We start from the raw sequence: 18648 nt of genomic DNA, 5'->3' as shown, positions 1-18648 counted from the left end.
GAGACACAATCACCGGTCATGTCTGGAATACCATTACTAATGTTTTGTTTTAGGGCTAGAGCTGAACCGTTACTATTATTCATTTTCTGCACTTTAAGGTGTCACCTAGTTCATTCTCTTGGTTTGAAGCAGGATCAGGTGCTGAAAGTGGTGTTGAATGATTTTTGGCTTAAGCTGCTATTTGATTAAACTCATGTTAAAATGGCAAGTATTCAGCAGATTCTCAGCACCTTCTTTTAATGGTTAGCTGGAAATCTTTCTTCAATATCCATCTGAAGCTTCCCAGAACTGATACCCACACACTTCTGTGTGGTTTCTTGTTACACTGTTAGTACTAGGAGGAAATAAAGAGTAATTAATTAATGACACTTTATAGTGTGCAGAGATTTGTACACAGGCTTTATGTACAAAGTAAGACATTTTTCACCAGAGAATAAGAACTAAAAAGCCTATTTGCCCTATATTTAACAGTCTATGCTTTTTTAAGGCATCAGTGATGTACAGGTGTGTTTAAGGGATAGACGTAGTGCTGCAGATGGAAATCTGAGTAAGCTGATGCAGCTGAAACTCCTCAGATCTCTCCTGAGTGCCTGGCAGGGCAGGGAAGTGCCAGGGCCAGTTCCTTTGGCTGTGCTACTGGAGCCTGCTATGGGCAGCCCAGGTACTGTAAATTTTGGTTATTTGCATTGGCTCTTCCCCAGAAGCCACATGAGTTTAAGGAAGCAAACATTCCCAGTGAGGGGCACTGTAGGAATGGCTGGGAATGCAACGCAATCTCATCCAGTATTCCCTAGTCAGCCCAGTCCAGCAGACAGCATCATTCTGATAAAGTTCCTAACTTCTGATTAGGGATTTTATCTAAGGCTACGATTCTCTCTGACTCTCTTAAAAATTGGCTTCAGTTTCATCCCTGTTGGTCCTTAGGCCAAATAATCTTCAGTGTTCTCTATCCTTATGATCACCTCATCTCCTTCCACCCACTCCTAATTTCACTCCTACATATCAGTACTTCTCAGAGCCTTTCCATTTTCTTTCCTTCTCTTTGCTATTAACCTCATCAAATAGTCTTGTTTCTGTGGTGGGATTGGGAATTGAAAGCATCAGTGGTTTAGGATGAGGTGTGGTAAGAGAACAGTTTTCCACTTTCAAACAACTTTGCTTCTTCCCATGTTGGAAAAAGTTGCAGGGTTTCATAAAACAAGATCAACAGATGAGAAAAATATAACAGGCTTAAAACTGCTAAATTCCTAGTCCCAAGGGAGCACAGATTCAAGTACTTTTTCTGACTCCATGTGTCAAATCTGCATGTGGTCTTTGAACCTCTCCAGTGTACATAGACGGCAGCAAGGCAGGAACCCCCAGGTTTGTGAATGCTGAGCAGGGAGGTGGAAAAAGTGAACTCCCAGCCAGGGTCTCCCTCCTTTTGAAGTACAACACAATGTGTCCTGTTCTTGAAAGGGACCTGTAGTGTTTGGCTGGGTGATGCTACAGCTCTGAACTATGACATTCTGTTTTAAGGGATGACTTTATTATAGTTTTGTTGAGGTTTTGTAATTTATTTTTTCCCAATTTTACTCCTGACATAATTTCCCAGAGAGCGATGCCAAATTTTTCCAGTTGTAAGTTATGAGTGTATTATTAATTGATTATTATTAGATCACCAGCAGTTTTTGACTATGAGAAGAACATATTTATTCATAGAATCATAGGATAGTTTTGGGTTAGAAGTGACCTTTAAGATCATATAGTTCCAATCCCCTGCAATGGACAGAGATGCCACCAATACAACAAGTTACTTTCCAAACATTCTGCTTCATTATTTATTTATTTATTTATTTGAATTATTATTATTAGAAGGTTGAGGTTTGGTGTTTTTTTTAAGGGAATTAAAGAATAAGTGAAAAGACTTTTAATTCATAAAGGCTGTGATCTATGCAGTGTACAGAGATATACAGCGTATGTATCTATCCAGTGATTACTACAGAGAATTTCAACTTCCCACATTTGTGGTGACAGGAAAATTTTGCTTTTTTGTTGGTTGATAGCTTTAGGAGATTGCAGTGAGTCTGTTAAAACACCTGCCATGTCACCAACGTAAACTGCAGCGGGTGGTTTTTCACCAGGGAGGCCTTGCTCGCAGAGAGCCTTCCATCAAAATCCTACTGTGGGCACGAGATATTTTGTGAACAAAGTTCTCAGCCTTGGAGAGCAGTGAGGGCACCAGCACAGCCTGAGCACTCTGAAATTGTTTTAAACTGCTGCTGCTCCCAAATTCAGTGGCTTCTTCTCCCTGGTTCCGCTGCAGTGCAAGACTTTGCAAGCTGGAGTCTCCCACATGACAGCCCGAGATAGATTTGTCTGGAGGGATTGGAGTATCTGAGGGGAAAGAGCTCTTTGTGTCTTTTTTATTTATAATCCCCCTTTGCTTTCAGCAAAATTCAATGAAACGGCAAATGAGCTGATGAAATTCTGGTTTGCAGTCCCACTGTGAATCCAAGGATAGCTCTCTTGCCCTCAAGTAAGGCAGAGGAAATGGGAGCAGTTTTTAGTTAAAAACGTGTAATCGAGCTTAAACCTTGTGCAGCAGCAGATCCTTCAGGTGCTGGGGGAATTTTTATGCAAAGCCTATGGTGACTATCATGGAGTTTGAGCTGTCATCAGGAAGGGGACGGTCCAGTGTGAACTCACAGGGTCACAACTTTGTTCTTTCAAACTCCCTGCTCAGCTCCTCCTGCCGTGGTGGATGTTGGGGTGTGTGGGGCTGTGGGGTCTCTGTGAGGGGAGCTCAGGGCTGTCCCCAGCCGGCCCCGCGGCCGCCCCAGCGCCGGGCAGAGCTGAGCCCTCAGAGACACCGGAGCTGCCGCTGAGCCAGCGGGGCTGGGAAAGGGGGAAAATGGTACCTGGGAATAAGGAGTGAGGGGGAAAGCGTGAGGTGTGAGCCCCAGGGGCAGGAGGATGAGGAGGAGGAGAAGGAGGAAGGGCAGGGATTCCACGCAGCCCTGCAGGACCCCAGGTGGGTCTGTCCTGAGGGAGCGGCGGCCGCAGAGGGGACTGGGGCTGGAGCAGGGGAAGTGTGAGGAGGAGGGAGCCACAGAGGGGAGCCCTTAGGTACAAACTGTGACCCCTGCTCCCCCTGTCCCCCCACTGCTCCCCTTGTCCCCCCACTGCTTGGGGAGAGGAGGCTGAAGAGCTGGCAATGATGAGTGACACTGAGCCTGGGGAAACGGGCCAGAGGGATCACAATGTGGGTTTAGTTTTGTCTTTTCTCACCATCCACATCTATTTTAATTGGCAATTAAAGAAATTTTCTCCAAGTCAGTTCTTTTTGGCCAGTGTTGGCCAAATAAGTGGTTTCCCTGTCTTTTTCTTGACTCAGGGCCTTTTCTATCTCATTTTCTCCCCAGTTCTGCTGAGCCCAGGGAGTGAGAGAGGGCTGGGTGGTGATCTGGGTGCAGCCAAGGCCAACCCTCCACTCTTGCTTTGGCAAATATTGTCCCATGTCTCATCCTATGCCTTGTCCTCTGGTTTGGATGTCTGAAATATTTGCATTGTTTACCTTTTAATTTAACCTTTCTCATCAATATTCATCATAAAAAAAAGTTGTAGTCAAATTCCAGAGCTAGCAATGGGATTCAATCTCAGGGAATGCCCAGAAAAGAAAGATCTCCTCGAGGTCCTCTGGCAGTCCTGTCTTTAAGTCGGGATGTCTGGAAATAGGCACAAATTCTGATGAAGAGGATTTCTGTGCAACTTCCTGGGATACTGAGTGGTCACCCACTGTGAGATTGTGCCAGTGCTTTAAGACCACTTAGGGAGATTGCATGGTCAGAAAGACCTTAGGTATTGGCCAGGCTGTGAGAGACTCTGGGATTATTTTTCTTCCTTTAAAAATAATGACCCAATACAAGAAGTCTATACAGTGACTTTAAACAGTTATGCAAAGTGCTTTATATTCAGTTCAAGTCCATTGTCAGTGGTTTTCTGTAGTCTGTATCCCTGCTTGTAATCTTTTCTGAAAGTGTAATGCAGTTTTTAAAGAGGCAACAGAAATGAAATGTAAAATCAAAATAGGTAGAGGACACAGGTAAGTGAAAAGTCTGCAGCAGCAGTAACTTGAGGAGCAGGTAGGGAATACAGAACAGATTGTCTGCAGAAAAACAAATTGCAAATATATTGCTCAGAGATGTCAAAACCCTAAAAGTTAACTTAGCAATTTCAAGTTTTTGATGAAGATCTCTTAATCGTATATTTTATCCTGTGATCTGTGCAAAGTGAATCTGCTGGACTCAGAGAAGGAATCTGAAAGTCTCAAACCTTTGTGCCTTGGGACATTTTTCTCTTTATGCCAGCCTTCCTAAATATTTTTAACCCTTCATGTAAAGTGAGACAGGATTATTGACAGCTACTGTTTAATTAAAAGTACTCATCAAGATAACATCAAGACATTTGAAGGTTTTTGTGGGTATGTTCCAAAGCGGATACTTATAATGTCTTTTTTCTTCTTTTTCTTTCCCCCCAGTGAGATTTGATGACTGCAAGGGGAATCACAAACTGAACTTTGAGGTTTCTAACCCAGACTTTACGGTGGAAGGCGACGGGTCTTTGGTTGCACTAAGGAACGTCTCAGAAGTTGGCAGAGCCTTGTTCGTCCGCGCTCGGTCTGAGCACGCTGAGGATACGGCGGAAATTTTCCTCGTTGGAGCAAATGAAAAGCACGGTGCATTAAAGGTAAGATAGACAGAAAAGACTAAAAACAAGGACCAAGGAGACACTGCTAAATATATCCGTGTGCCATCCGAGTCTGAGGATGTGGGAATGAATTCTATGCTGTGAAATTTAAATTTTCTTATAGGTCTGCTTATCTGACGTTGTTATGTGTTAAACTATATAAACACCTACACTGATAGCAACACATATTTACACTCTGTCTCTTTGCATTGGTGATTTTTGTTCTGCTCTGTCCGCTGTGTCTTTTCATTTTCCCTTCTGAATTTCAGTGTAAAACAAACCTCACCCTATGGGGGGAAAAATGTGCTTCACAAATTGATTGAATTGTTTTCTTCACACCCAGGAGAGTAACAAAAGGGAAATGTGAGATAGCCTTCACTTCTGTGTCTTGGTATTTAGGAGAGAGGTAGGAAAGGCAGTGGCTTACTAGAAAATTGAGCCTGGTATCTTCACAGACCTATAATTTCCTAGGAGTATAAAGAAACCACGATAAAAATGATTGATCTGTTGTCTTGATTTGGTATTTAGATGTTCTGTTGCCAGCATTCTCATTATTTTCCCAGCAATATCTTAGTATCACTTAAGTCTTCCATTAAAAAAACCCCAACAAATTAGCTTTAGGAGAAAGGTTGAACAAACTTCTGAAAGTCCACAGCTGAGGAAAGGTTTTGCTCTGCTCTTTAAGCAGCCATGTGATGTGAATATAGATGGTAAGCAGGAGAGAAAGTACCAGAATGTGGAACTGCAGAAAGTTGATCAGAACACTGAAATGGGATTCAATTTTATTTAAACATGCTGTTTCTTCACAAAATTAAATTTTAACACGGTCACACTTGAGACAGTCTTTTACGTGGAGGAGCCGTGAGTTCAGGACCACAGACTGCCAAATTCAGGGTAGGAAAGCTACACTTGTAGGAACAAGCTGGGCACTTGGCTGTCCTGTGCCTCAGACTAGCAAGGCATGATCATTCCGGTGTATTCACAAGAATTTCAGATGATTCTGTTTCCACTCCAGCTTTTCAAATCTTAGGAGCAGTTTCAAAATCGGGATTCTCGTTCTCCAGTCAGAAGTTATGGAAACCACAGAGAGGTTTGAGATGTCTCTGACAGGAGGTCTGGAGTCAAACTTCAAGGGATGGGTTTATGTGTGAAGATCTGACTCTCTGAGAATCAGATTCTGAAGTTTTATTCTGGTTTTCTCAAAGAAGCAGCCCTTCAATGCCTTTGAGGGGAGGTATTCTATGGAAGTTTATAGACTAGGGGAAAACTGAGTAGGAGTTAAAAATGTGTATTTGCAGAGACCATGACATAGCTTTGCCAGTGACCTTTATGTCCTGTTTGGGTTCTGGGTAGTCTGCCCTCAAAATGTTGCAGCAATATTAATTAATGCCTAGTGTTGAAATCTATCTCCAGACTGCATTTGAAAGCCAAGTCTGATTTGGCCCCACTCCTGGATTCTGTTCCAACCACTTTCTGTTGCTTCAGAGAGAGAAAACCAGCCTAAATCTGGCATGTTCTGCCACTTGCCAGTCTTCCCTCACAGGTGACTGCTCAAAGCAGTACCACATCCTCTCTACCTGCATTTGTCACATTTTTAAGGATTCAGCTCATAAACAGGTTATGACCCTTTTAGGAAGGGTGATCCTTGGTGTCTGCAGTGCCATTGGGAGTTACATGATGCATTAATGTATCCTGGGAAACCCATCTAGTGAGGATCATTCCCTTCTTCAAGGGAATATAAAGATCTCTGAGGCTGGTTGTCCTGCTCTGGCCTCAGCCAGCACTCTGTAGCTCTAAAACCAGTATTTTTCTTCCTCACATTTTCAGCAATTTGTCTATTTTAAACACAACACAGACAGTGTTGTCTTTCTGTTTGTCATATTTGAGAAGGATACAAAGACCATAGCGTCCTACCTAAAGTGATTTTATGATAAATTTGAACTTAATCCTGTACTTTTGCAGGCTAAATGTGTCAGCATGGAAACAGCAGAACTGCTCCATCTGTTTATGCAAGGAGCCTTGGCTAAGAAATGCTCAGATGGAGCCTCAGTAATTCAGCATAATTCTGTAGGGTTAAGATGAGCACATGCTAGAGCACTGCTTAGCATTCAGTACTTAGAGTACGGTACCTTGTCTAATTAGGGGATAAGTAGTTCTTAAGTATTTCCCCTCTGCCAGCAACTGCCATTTCTTTTCTGAAAGCATGTAACCTACATCTGTGAAATCCCATTGTTAATGTTTCTAATTGCAGATTCCCAACGTGTTTGGAAATGGCTCTCAACAATGATCTCCAATGTGCTGACTGGCAGCCTGAGCCTGGGCACAGAGCACAGTTCCTAAAACTTTCTGATTGCTACCAACCATACTTTAGAGGAATTTGGGAGCTATTTAGAAGTGCAATCTTGGAGTGTGCAGAAAAGCTTTTGGTGTTCTGGTGAAGGGGTGTGGTTCTTTCCTGCTAAAAATGAGGGAAGATTTCAGCTGGCCACACTGATCAGTCCTGTGTGATTAACTCAAATTAACTTCACGGCCATAGTAAAATGAGTGGCTGTTAGCATATCACTTACTATTTAACTCCGTTATTTGCATCTGAAGGACACATTTCCTTACTCTTCTGCCATCAGCACAATAGATGTGCAGAGCCTGCAGGTGGCTGACAAAGGGTGGCCATGACTACAGTATGGCAAGAGAGGTGGTTCCTCGGCATCATCAGCCAACTCGGCTGTTGCTCTCTGATCACACCATGTTTTGCAGGGTCTGGTGACAGAAGGGCAAATACAACACTGCTGCTCTTCCCGAAGTCTGGGTGTTACTGCAAAATAACCTAAACCCCACGGGTCTCTCTACCTACAGGTATACAGACACGTTATGGAGCAAAAATCTGTCCATCAGATCCCAGTTAGATTGCTTTCTGCAACCTGCTGGTTCACCCCTTTCCTCCTGTGATTTTGGCCAGAAATACTGGTCTCTGTCTGTCTTGGCAGAGGAGAGTATTCCCAAAAATCTACAACATTTCTGAGGGGCACATAGGATGTGAGTGCAGAGAAGAGTTGCCCTGAGCCTATGGAAGGTGTAACATAACTCTTTAGTAGTTATGTGTGTTCACACGTGGACCCTCAGGCAATCACAGTGCTCAGGGAAAGAAAGGAAGTTCACTGGCATTCCCCGTGGAGCTGGAGAGGTGTGAACATCTGTGCTCCTGCTCTGCTCTGCCCAGTGCTCACTGGGTACAGCCTCACACAGCCAGGACTGGAGTGCTTCGTGATTTTAAAAGACATGGAAATGTTTTGATTCACCCAGAATTCCCAAAATGATCTTTGGGTTCATTCTGAATAATTCATAGAATTGCTAAGCCTCAAATCCCTAATGAAAAAATAAATCACTCACGACCCTGGCTGGGAACAAACTGGCTGAGCCAATGACTGGCAGCAATATTTATTTATATTTTTGACTTCTGCCTTGTCCAGTCCTTGATCCCTACTTTATTTTATGGAAACAGGAGGACAACTGAAAGCTGGAAATGTCATCACATTTGGACATTTTTCCAGACATTAGTAGATTTATGTATTTATTAAAGGAGTCAGTTTTTGTGGAGGACGGAAAGTATAGCCAGCCTTTTGTAGAGCCTCCTAATAAATGGTGGATTCCAAAAGGTAGCAAGCTGGGAGTTGAACTGTGTCCTCTAAGGCTAAATAAAATGGTTGTCTGCTGGTCCTTCTCCCCCTCTGAAATCTAATGCAGGTTTTAACAAACATACCCTTAGTATACTGGGAGCTGAAAGAAAGCCTTGGGACACAATCTGTCTCTGCCTTTTTCTCTGTGTTGGCAGGTGGTTTTTTTTTTTTCCTTCTTTTTCCTTCCCCACAGCAGAGGGAGTTATTTAGGGCCTTTATTTGTTACACCATTACAGACACAGGGTGAGGGGTGGAGGGAAGTGAGATATCAAGAGTCTGGCACCAAAGCAGATAACAGGGCAGGCAGATATTTGGAAATTCCAGGCTGGTAGTAACTTCACTGTATGGTGCTCAGCAGTCTGCCATACAGAAGCATGAAATGATTAAATAGAAGCTGTCAAACCCTCAGGACAGTTTTTTCAGGCACTAGATAGAAAAGGACTAGGAGAAAGAAAAGCAGAGATAAGAGTGAGGAGCACACCCTGAGACAGCATGTTGTAGGCAGAGTTTAAAACCATCTCCAGCAGTAGCTCAGATTGAAGGAAATGAAGTTGGCCTCGTCCTGCTACTCTGTCCAGTGCACTTTGCACCAGCCAGGGGCTGGGCTGACAGGCTGCTGCTGCTTTTCCTTTTGTCAAACAGTTGCTTTTCCCAACTGTGTTTATTAGGGCAGGGACAGGAGGAACCTCAGCAGCCTGGCCAAAAACTTCCTCAGCCGCCTTGCAGCCTCAAGTTCTGATTCCTCCCAGGCGGCTGCCTGGATGGAAATGTTTGTGGGAGCTGCTTTCTGCCTGTGCCTCTGTTTCCTAAAGTATCAAACAAGAAATAATGAACCTAAGCTCCTCGGATGTGAATGTTAGCATTTCTTGTTTGTGCCTTGCTTTCTGCTTTTATTCCTGAAGGATAGAGATTGTAAATATTATGGATATGAGATAAAAAGCTCCCAGAGCCTTCAATGCTGCATGTATGGCTTTCTGCCTTAGAACTACTGATAAGGGATCAATAATCTCTTATGAATCAGGATTCTCTCACAGAAAAAAAAATATTCAGGCAAGGAAGTGTGAATAGTTGAGTTTAGTCATCTGGCAATTCACTAAGTTATTTGGAAAATAAGATCAAGAATCAGCCTCTCTGATACAGCAGGCAATCGTTCCCATTAACGTATATTAGCATTTTTCAGTTTGGAATAGAATTCCAAATGGGCTGAAAATGACTGTGCAGAGTGTGAAGATGGACTCTCGTGTGAGGTATTGACAAACAGGCTCCAAGAGTTCCACGTTATTAGGTTTTGCATAGAGCAGTTGCTGCAGAAAGTGACGCGCTGCATAAATAAAATACCGCGGTTTGCATTTCATTTTAAGGCACAAGATAGAGTAAGTCACAGGGGGGCATCGATATCTACGACACATTTATGTGTTATTATACTGATCAAAACAGTGTGCAGAGTACCATTTTCAGAAGAGCTGTGGAGAACTTTTGCCTTTGGATAGGAAGGTGTCCTTCAGACATAGAAATAAGGATTTTCTTACAGAACAAACAAAAGAGAAGTAATTTTATCACTTTTGAGTTCAGTTTGGCAGAGAGTTTGACATTCTAACATTCTCCTAGACATTAAGTTATTAAGTTGTTATCACTTGTGTTATTTTTGTTATCTCACTGCAAACACATATTGACTTGGAATTTATGCATTAAAAGCTGAGGTACAAGTGATTTTAGAATTTAATACCTTCGTGTTGATAGTATTTTGGTAAATGACTTTTCCCTGCTTTACCAACCTTGAATGGATGCTGGTTTTTTTGTGACTTTAAAATCTGCAGTGCTACATTTCAGGTTTCACAGAATACATCTTAATTAATGTCAATGAAAACAAGAGCTTATTCTCATCAGTGGGTCATTCTGTAGTATCATTTAGCTGCCTTTTTGACTATAGTTTTATAAATATCCTCTATGCAGACCGCTTGCTGTCAGGGAAACAACAAAGAGCTCCTTTTATATAAGAAATCTCCTTAACCACTCTTTTCCATAGAAATTCCAGTCACCTACTATCCCTTTTCATCCTTCAGCCGGATCCAGAACCTGCTGAAATAATCAGATTCCAGCAGGCTTCAGATCCAACCCTGGAAGCAGAGGTTGTGTCTGGCAGCCCTGGGTGGACGTGGCTCCCACACCCCTTCGCTGGGCAGTTTCTGGGTGACCCTGTGAGTCCCGTGGCACAGCAAATCTGATTTTCCATCCACAGCCTCCCCTCCCCTCTGCTGACAGGCTGGTGCTTCCTCAGGCCCTGGGCTGAATTTATCCTTCCAGCTTAACACTGTGGATTCCCAGCCCCAAAGAAACGCAGGTTTCATATACAGTGCCTTTGGAGTTTGCTCCGACAAAGATCCATTTATCTGGGAATTATTATGGTGCCAAGAGATGTGGCAGTTGCCATGGCAACAATTACATATTGTGTTGGATGCCAGAGTAAATGCTATAAAGAACAGGAGCTACTGGTGGCTTTCATTAGTGTAATGTTCCCTTTTCGGACAGAGTGTGACTCGTAGGTTTATTCACTGGATGTGTAAGTGCTTAGATCAAATGTGTGGGCTCACTTTCCTTCTATTTCCCTCAGTGAGCAACCGCAGCATGTAAATGAGGAGCACTTGGTTATTTAAGGAGAGAAAAATGGTCTTATAGACTGGAAACGTGAATAATTGACTGTGAAACAAGGTGTTAACTTCTGTGAGCATTCAGGGCTTTTCTCTCTGAGTAATCTACATTCAGATTTTATGTGAACCAGGGATGTATTTATCCAGGAAAAGGGACTTTGTGCTCTTCAGTAGCAAGCAGAGCTTAGGCTGTAAGTAAGTATCAGATATGTTTAACAGTGATTCAAAGGTGAAATTAGATTACTTTTGAAACCAGCCTTGTTAATTGTTTCAAATTATTTACACTAATGTAAAATCACAGGCAAAATTCTTTGTAATGAAAGCATTTTATTGAAAACAGCTAAAATCATAAAATTCTTTCATCCCTGAGCAGCATTTAGGCTGCTTACTTAGTTCTTCTGCCTGCTGCAACAGGTATTATAGCCCAGAATATTTTCACTTGCTGTGCTTCTGCTGTAAATTTAAGGTTTTCATAGAAGCTCAGAACCAGATGTAGTTCTGGAATGCAACCAATTTTACTCTATTTTCTTTGAAAACACACTCAGGTCTTATCCTCCATCCGTAAGACCTAATGGCAATCTCAATGACAGCAATTATTCCAGGATTGCTGAAGGACCAAAGTTCATCTTGGCACAGGATGTCAAGAAAATGCCTATTTACCTCTTGGACCCAAAACTTTTTTGTTGTGGAAAGACACTTTGAATTGAATGAGCTTCTCTTTATGAGCTATGATACTAATTGTCCTTTATCCAGTAAAAAAAAATCTACTAAATTTTGTGGATTAGTGATAAACCATCATGAATTTACATATAATTTTATTTCAAGATTTTTTGTTCTGAGTCCAACCTGGAAGCATTCTGGGACAGACAAAACTATGCCAATCCTATGCATTAATCTTCAAAGATCAATGGACTTGTGTGGAAACTTGTGCCAGTGATGTGGGGAACACGTAAAGAAACCCTTTGTAAAAGGTTTAAATTTTAAATTTATTGTAGTAAATGAGGATAATAAGTAGGAAAGCAACAGGCTAAGCATGATTTAGTAGGACATTAAGCAAGATCATAAAGGATAAGTAGATGTCTCTTAGGATATGTAATATCTTTCATTTATAAAGCAGCTTTCATCCTGCAAGATCCTTAAAGTGAAACTATTAAGTACACAGAGACAGAATGTGTGTGTGCAGGTCTATATACATCTGTCAAGGGAGGTGTTTGTATAGATATCTTTATTTTTGATACTTATTTCATAATACTTTTACACCTCAGGATAGGAACAGAGTCTTTTGAAATGAGGGATTAGGGAAAAGGACCTGGTGATTTTGATATGATACTAAAATTGCCATGACAGCCTTGATGTCCTCAAACCCATAATGAAAAAGAGATGTTACAGGCACCAGAAGAACATGTGAGATTTAAGGTACAGAAGAAAGATGTGCCTTTCTTCCATGATTGTTCTCTTGTCCAGAATGTGGGAATGATGCACTTGGTGTATGACAACTCCCCAGTTCCACCTGTGAGGTCTCACATTTATTAAGGAACAGAGACAATTCCAAGAGGAAATCAAACCAAGTAGTGTTCAAAACTAAACTCAAGGTTCTTTTTTTTGGTGTCAGAGATACAAAATATCGCTGTTTTTTCCCTACTATAAGCTTTTCCATCAGCTTCCAGAAGCAGCGTGGATTTGAGAAAGAGCCATAATAGGAGAAATTATTCACATGAAAAGATGATTTCCTGAGTAAGAGTTTAGTCATTTCTCTCCATCAGAGACATCAATAATAATCCCTAATGATTGCCCCAATAGTTCCATGCTGACTTTCACAAACCTGAAGGAACATTTATTATGGTTATTACAGTAACACCTATCTCAGCACACATCTTAAGCATTTAATGGAGCATCACAGGATAAAAATCTACATTTGTCCTCCCCCAAGAATTGATTCTGCCGTTGCAAGGACAGATGGCTCCTTTTGGACCTAAAATTCCTTATTTGTTGATCATTACAATTTGGTTGCTTTTGCCTTTATTCCCTTGCATCTTATTTTGCAGCCTTTTTTTTTTTTTTTTTCCAAGTACCTGGAATAACTCAGCAAATTGAAGAATGACAAAATCAAAGCTTAGTATATAATTTGGTATCTCCATAATAAGCAACTCCACTAATGCTTACAGTCACCTAAGAGTTATTAATCATCCAGCTCCCAACTTATATCGCACCAAATAAAACCAAATCACCTTTGCATTAAGCAGTTGATCCATCTTAGAAAAAATTTAATTTTATTAGTTAGTTTATACAGTTTCTCCTTCTTACTGAGAAGGCCTTGGGGTAGTGATTGCACAGGAAGGGAGTGGAGGGGCAGCAGGTAGGTTTCAACTGGTGTGTGAACTTTGTCTTCAGGTTATTCATATCTCCCATGAGTTTAAACTTACAAATTACAGGATTTTGTGGTGCTTTAAGGACTTTACTAATAAGGAACATCACACCCAATTTATCTTTGTTGAATTCTTCTAGACCCCATTCGATGCTGTATGTTAACATAATAAATAATCATGGGGTTTTTTACAGTACTGAACACTGTTTTGCTTTATAAAGATTTACCCTCTTTATAAAGATTTATCCTGGAAGACAGGTGATAGTACAATTATTTATTTATTTTTTTAAAAATCTGGAAGACTGTACCAAACTTTCATTCTCAGATTCTGCCTTAGAAATTCTCTGTGTGGGGGTCTCAAGGTTGTGATCCCAAGAAGTACCGGGCTGTGCTAGGAGGTGATTTTACACATGCACTGACATCAGTGTGCATTACTATCACCTGACTTTTTGACCAACCCAAAAAAGAAATGCTAGTAAGAAATCTGTTAGTGTTTGCACTGCTAATAGTTTAAGAGGCTGTGTCAGAGTGCAGAGGGTGCCCTTGAAGCACAGCAGAGTGGTGGTGAAGCAGCACAGCCCCCCTAGGAAATAGGACACTGGAGTGCTCTCCTGAGTCCAATCATTTTGGTTTGGATATCGTTGAACTCACTAACAAAAAATCCACTAAATCCAAAATTCCTGATTGGCTGAGAAATCCTGGGCATTGCAGTTTTCTCTCTGCACAAGAGAATATTCTCATATCTGTGACTTTTTTTCTTTTCCCTGGAGATGAAATAAAAATTCAGCCTCTTCTGTTTGATAAGAGACTAATGACTGCTGAAAGGCTGTGTTGGTGACACAGTCCCTGGTGGGACCAGGTTACCCAGTGAATGTGCTCCAGCCTGACAGCCTCTGGCAACAAGAATACTCAGACTAGATCTGTTCTTATTGCTGTCCTTGCTGCAAACTAGAAACTCCTGCTGTAGATTAAGGTGATTATTACACTAATATTCCGTGTGTGCTTTGGCAGACGTTAATCCTGCCAGCCCTTTGCAGCGGAACTGCTGGTTAGAAATAAAACCAGACTGAATTCTCTGTTTAGGGGTTGGGGATTTATTTGTTTTGGTACTGCCTCAGTCAACAGTCCTGGACTCATTCATTTACTGTCATTGATTACATCAAAACCTGAACCTCCATACTGAGAGTTCATTGCAACTGTTCACGTGTATTTCATTTCCAGCTATGTCTGTAAACTTTAATTACTTATTACGTGAAATATCTTTCCAGAGAGACTTTAACACCTGTTCTGCTCAATACTTACATTGTAGTTTTGTTTTGAGAAACATAATAATGATATAGACATAGGTATGAGTTTGATTTTTTTTTTAATAAAAAGGAGGAACAATATGTGATTCAATTTTTCAACAGAATCATGTTCCTGCAACCTAATTAAAAATATAACCTTAAAATTGATACAGTTGGTTGTTCTATCGACGCTGCTTCAGTAATGGCTGCAACTTGATACCAGGGAATTTTTATTTGTTTGTCCCTCTTTGGGTTTTCAGTGGGTGTGAATTGTATCAGCAGCAGGTCAAGGGAAAAACTGTCAGCTCTTCTGTGGGTAGTTCAGAGTCTGTGTCCTTATCCCCCATGTTGCTGAGCAGGGCAGCTTAAAGAACTTTCTGGCTTTGTCTGCAGACAACTTTATGTTCTCTGTGCTGCTGTATTGTGTTGTCCTTACATGGCTTTCTCTCCTCTCCTCTCTCCTAACAACCATCTTTTTTGAAGCTGATGGTCATTCCAGTCAGAAAAGTCTCTTGCACTTCATATTGACCCTCAGATCAGGAATTCAGGAAAGGGGAGGTGGTGTTAAAACTTCAGTTTAAAGATTAAAGGTCAAAGGCAGAGAATCTCCCATCTGTAAATCTCCAACTCATTGCTGCCAAAGCTCCATGGGTGTGTGAGGTAAGACTCGGAGCTTTAAGTTATTATTAAGGGTGATTTTAGGCAAGATTATCCACAAAACCGTGTAATTAATCTGTCACAGGAGAACACAGAAAGCAGAGCACCAAATGCAATCCCCATTAAGGCAACAGGAGCCGTTCCACCGACTCTAATGAGCTTTGAATCTACTCATAAATCTGTTGTGAGGAGTGTCCAAATCAAAATTTATTTGAGGGTGACCTTGATGTTAATTGTTAGTGCTCCCATGTTGTTTAATTGCCAGGAAAACTGAATGCATTAGTGGGACTATCATATGGAATAGTCCTTTCTATTGGATACTATTAGCATCAAGTTGATATATGTAATATTAATTGTGCATAATGTTGGTGGGTAGTCACAGTCTGCCAGTTATATTTTGTGTCTATGAAACAGGGGAGAGAAAAAAAAAAAATCTCTTCGGTTATTTTTAATGTCACTTCTGCCTTCAGCTGAATCCCTGCAAAATTAATGCTTTTTTGATCAAGCAGCTCTTCAGAGGATCTCAGAAGTTTCACATTTATTTGGTGGCTTTTAATCCCAGATTTTGTGTACTGACTGTAATTGCTTTAAAATTATATCTGAAATTTGTAAATAACATAAAGCAGATTCTGCTCAGTCCTATGATGTTTATTAAATTTAACATCTGCCAGAGAAGTTCAATCATCTGTATCCCAAATGGAAATGTTTCCTTCTTTAACATGTCATATTTAATTCAATTAGAGGAAAAAGATGGGAAATATATTAGAAGTATAAAAGGGAAAGAGTTCCTTTAATTTTTGTCTACCAAACAGAAAAGTAGCTGGTTTACTTGAGGCAAATAATTACTGTAACTTCTAGAGTTATGAAAACATGGGATAGTTATAGTTAGAGGGTTGAGAGGGGGAGAAATGATTGGTTTTGTTTAATGGCTTTCTGAGTTCCTTGTCAGTGCTGGTAATTATTGTGTCTTTTCTTTTTGTTGGCACTCAGAGCATTAGGCTGCACTTAGGACCATTTCATTAATGGAAAATGTGCTTCTGAACAATTCTGAATTAGATAAGTGACTTGATTAAGACCCAGTCTTTACAACTATAAAATGAGAAAATAGTATGAATTAATCTTGACTTTAGACAACAAGAAGATAAGACTCTGGTTTCCAATGTGAGAGTGTGAGTTTAAGGGAATGGAGAGAGCAGAACCATTCTGCATTTGCATGATTTCTCCTTCCCTTGGCTGGAGTATTATAGGGGCACTGAGAAAGAGTGTGGCTTTAGAGCTTGTTCACACATGCAGCAAATTCAGCATCTGCCCAAAGAGCTCCAAGAAAAGAACAAAATTTGGACAAAAGAAAAAGTGCCAGTTCTGGCAATCTTCACTTTGATACCTCTCTGCCTCCAATTTCTGTGTATAAAGTGAAGATACTCAACAAGTACATTAAAGGTGAGATATTCAGGTGCAGGGTAACAGGGACCTCTCACCTTCTGCTGGCAGAGACCTGGTGATTTTGAAATTAGGGCTGTTCCACTGGATGGTTTGGGTTAACTCCACGTTAACTCCATGCAGTGGCTTCTTGGAGGGCTTGGCATGGCCTGAGGTTTCCAGGCAGAGCTGCCTGGCTTTGTTCCTCTCTAGAGAGTAATGAGAATTCAGCAGATATGGGGATATCCCAGCACATCTTTGCCTTTACCTTGTGCTCAGCTCCAACAAATTTCCTCTGGCCTTTGGCACCCCATTATTATAATTATTATCTAGTCCAGGCAGACTAATTTGTAATCCCTTCTGATAATAGTGTGATTTACACGTGTGAAGTGTATTTTTCCAAGATATCAGTGGGCTTGTGATGTTAATGCTGAGTTCTGTGGACATCCTTTAGCAGATGTCTGTCTCTCTCTAGACATACATGAGATTTTGTGCTAACTAATGAGCATGAATTATGTATTCTGAAATGCTTCTTCCATTTATTAAGCTTAATTTTTTAAAATAACTGAAAACAAAAAAAAAAAGGGGGGGGGTTTAGGAGTTTTAACTTTTAACATGTAACTTTTTTCATGGGATGACAACTAGCTTAATTCACTGTAATAATTCTCTTATAAAAAAAAAATGGCTTTACTAAGCATGTTTTTCCAGCAGAAATTTTCATTTTGATTCCCAGTATTTCATATCTGACACTGCTCTAAATGAGAACAAGGCTTTTCCAGTTGATATTGATTTGCACGTCATTTTTTCATTTCACTTTCCTATTCAAAAGGAATCAGTGCTGACAAGTTAATGAACTCCAGCTACAAATACAGAGATAAGCCACAGGATAGGTTTAGTACCTGCCTTGTTCTAATTATGAAAGGTTTCCCTTAGGTGACTGTTTCATGTTCACTACAGGGAAACTGGAATGCTCTGTTTTATAGTAACTGTCAACAGAGCAGACATCTGGAAAAATGACATAATAGAAGGCTATTTATAGGAACCTTTAAGCAAGTCCAAATCAATTTCTGCTGGTTTATTTAAGATTTTAATATTTACACGTGGAATACAATTACCTCAAATGAAAGTACGCCGAGCCCTGAGGTTCTAGACATAGTGAAGATCCATAAAACCATGCTGCATTATACCTTCTATTTTTAAATTAACTTCTTGTATAAATTAATAGCTTTGGACTGGCTAGGGGAGATCAGAAATGTGGAACCAGCTCTCACACTTTTTTCACTGAACTTCTTTGTAAATCTTTTGCCCTGATATACTCTCAGTGAATATAGCTGGTATTTAGGAAGTTATTCCAGTTTCTGTTTGGTGCTGTTTTACACAGATAAATTGTTGAATCTCATCCAATTAATCTTTTGGCTGATGTCTCCCGCTGCTGGGAGTTATGAGCTGGTCAAATATGGTTCAGTGTCAGAAAAAAAAAATCTTAAAATCCTGGGGTCTATTTGGTATCCTTATGGGTTGATCTTTTCATCCATGTAACTTGAAGCTGCTTCCAAAAAGGAAGAACTGTAAAACAGGGTAAAATGGAGCTCAACTGTGAGCAGCCCTGAACTACCCTGGGTGGTGGGAGAGGATGAACAGACTGTGGTATATATATATAATATACAGCTTTGTATATTAGGGAGCTGGAGGAGCACATTTCTGTGGTGACCTTAAAAGGCAGGGAACGGGATGTTTCATACTTTCCACCACAGTTCCAGTGGTCAGGACAGGGTGGGGATGGCTGTGGCTTGCTGCCCAGGATTCCACACGCAGGTCCTGCCAGGCGTTGCTCTGGCAATGGCAACAAACTGTTGCCCCTGAGGGACACA

The 18648-nt window shown here is 40.9% G+C and overlaps 1 protein-coding gene across 3 annotated transcripts in view; it reads left to right on the top strand.

Annotated features, from left to right (window-relative positions):
* Positions 1 to 18648, top strand: part of CDH13 (cadherin 13) — a 426216-nt gene that overhangs the window by 144087 nt on the left and 263481 nt on the right. For all 3 annotated transcript variants that reach the window (XR_007628446.1, XM_050311304.1, XM_050311303.1), the window contains exon 3: positions 4520 to 4728. Coding sequence is in view for 2 of the 3 variants with exons in the window: in XM_050311304.1 (XP_050167261.1) it covers positions 4520 to 4728 (209 nt within the window). In the remaining variant the exon portion in view is untranslated. The remainder of the gene's footprint in view (positions 1 to 4519; positions 4729 to 18648) is intronic.

This window comes from Myiozetetes cayanensis, unplaced genomic scaffold (genome assembly GCF_022539395.1).
Source record: "Myiozetetes cayanensis isolate MyiCay16 unplaced genomic scaffold, myiCay2020 scf16, whole genome shotgun sequence".
Classification (NCBI taxonomy): Eukaryota; Metazoa; Chordata; class Aves; order Passeriformes; family Tyrannidae; genus Myiozetetes; species Myiozetetes cayanensis.
The sequence above is the reverse complement of the archived record's forward strand: the minus strand, read 5'-3'. Positions and strand labels throughout refer to the sequence as shown.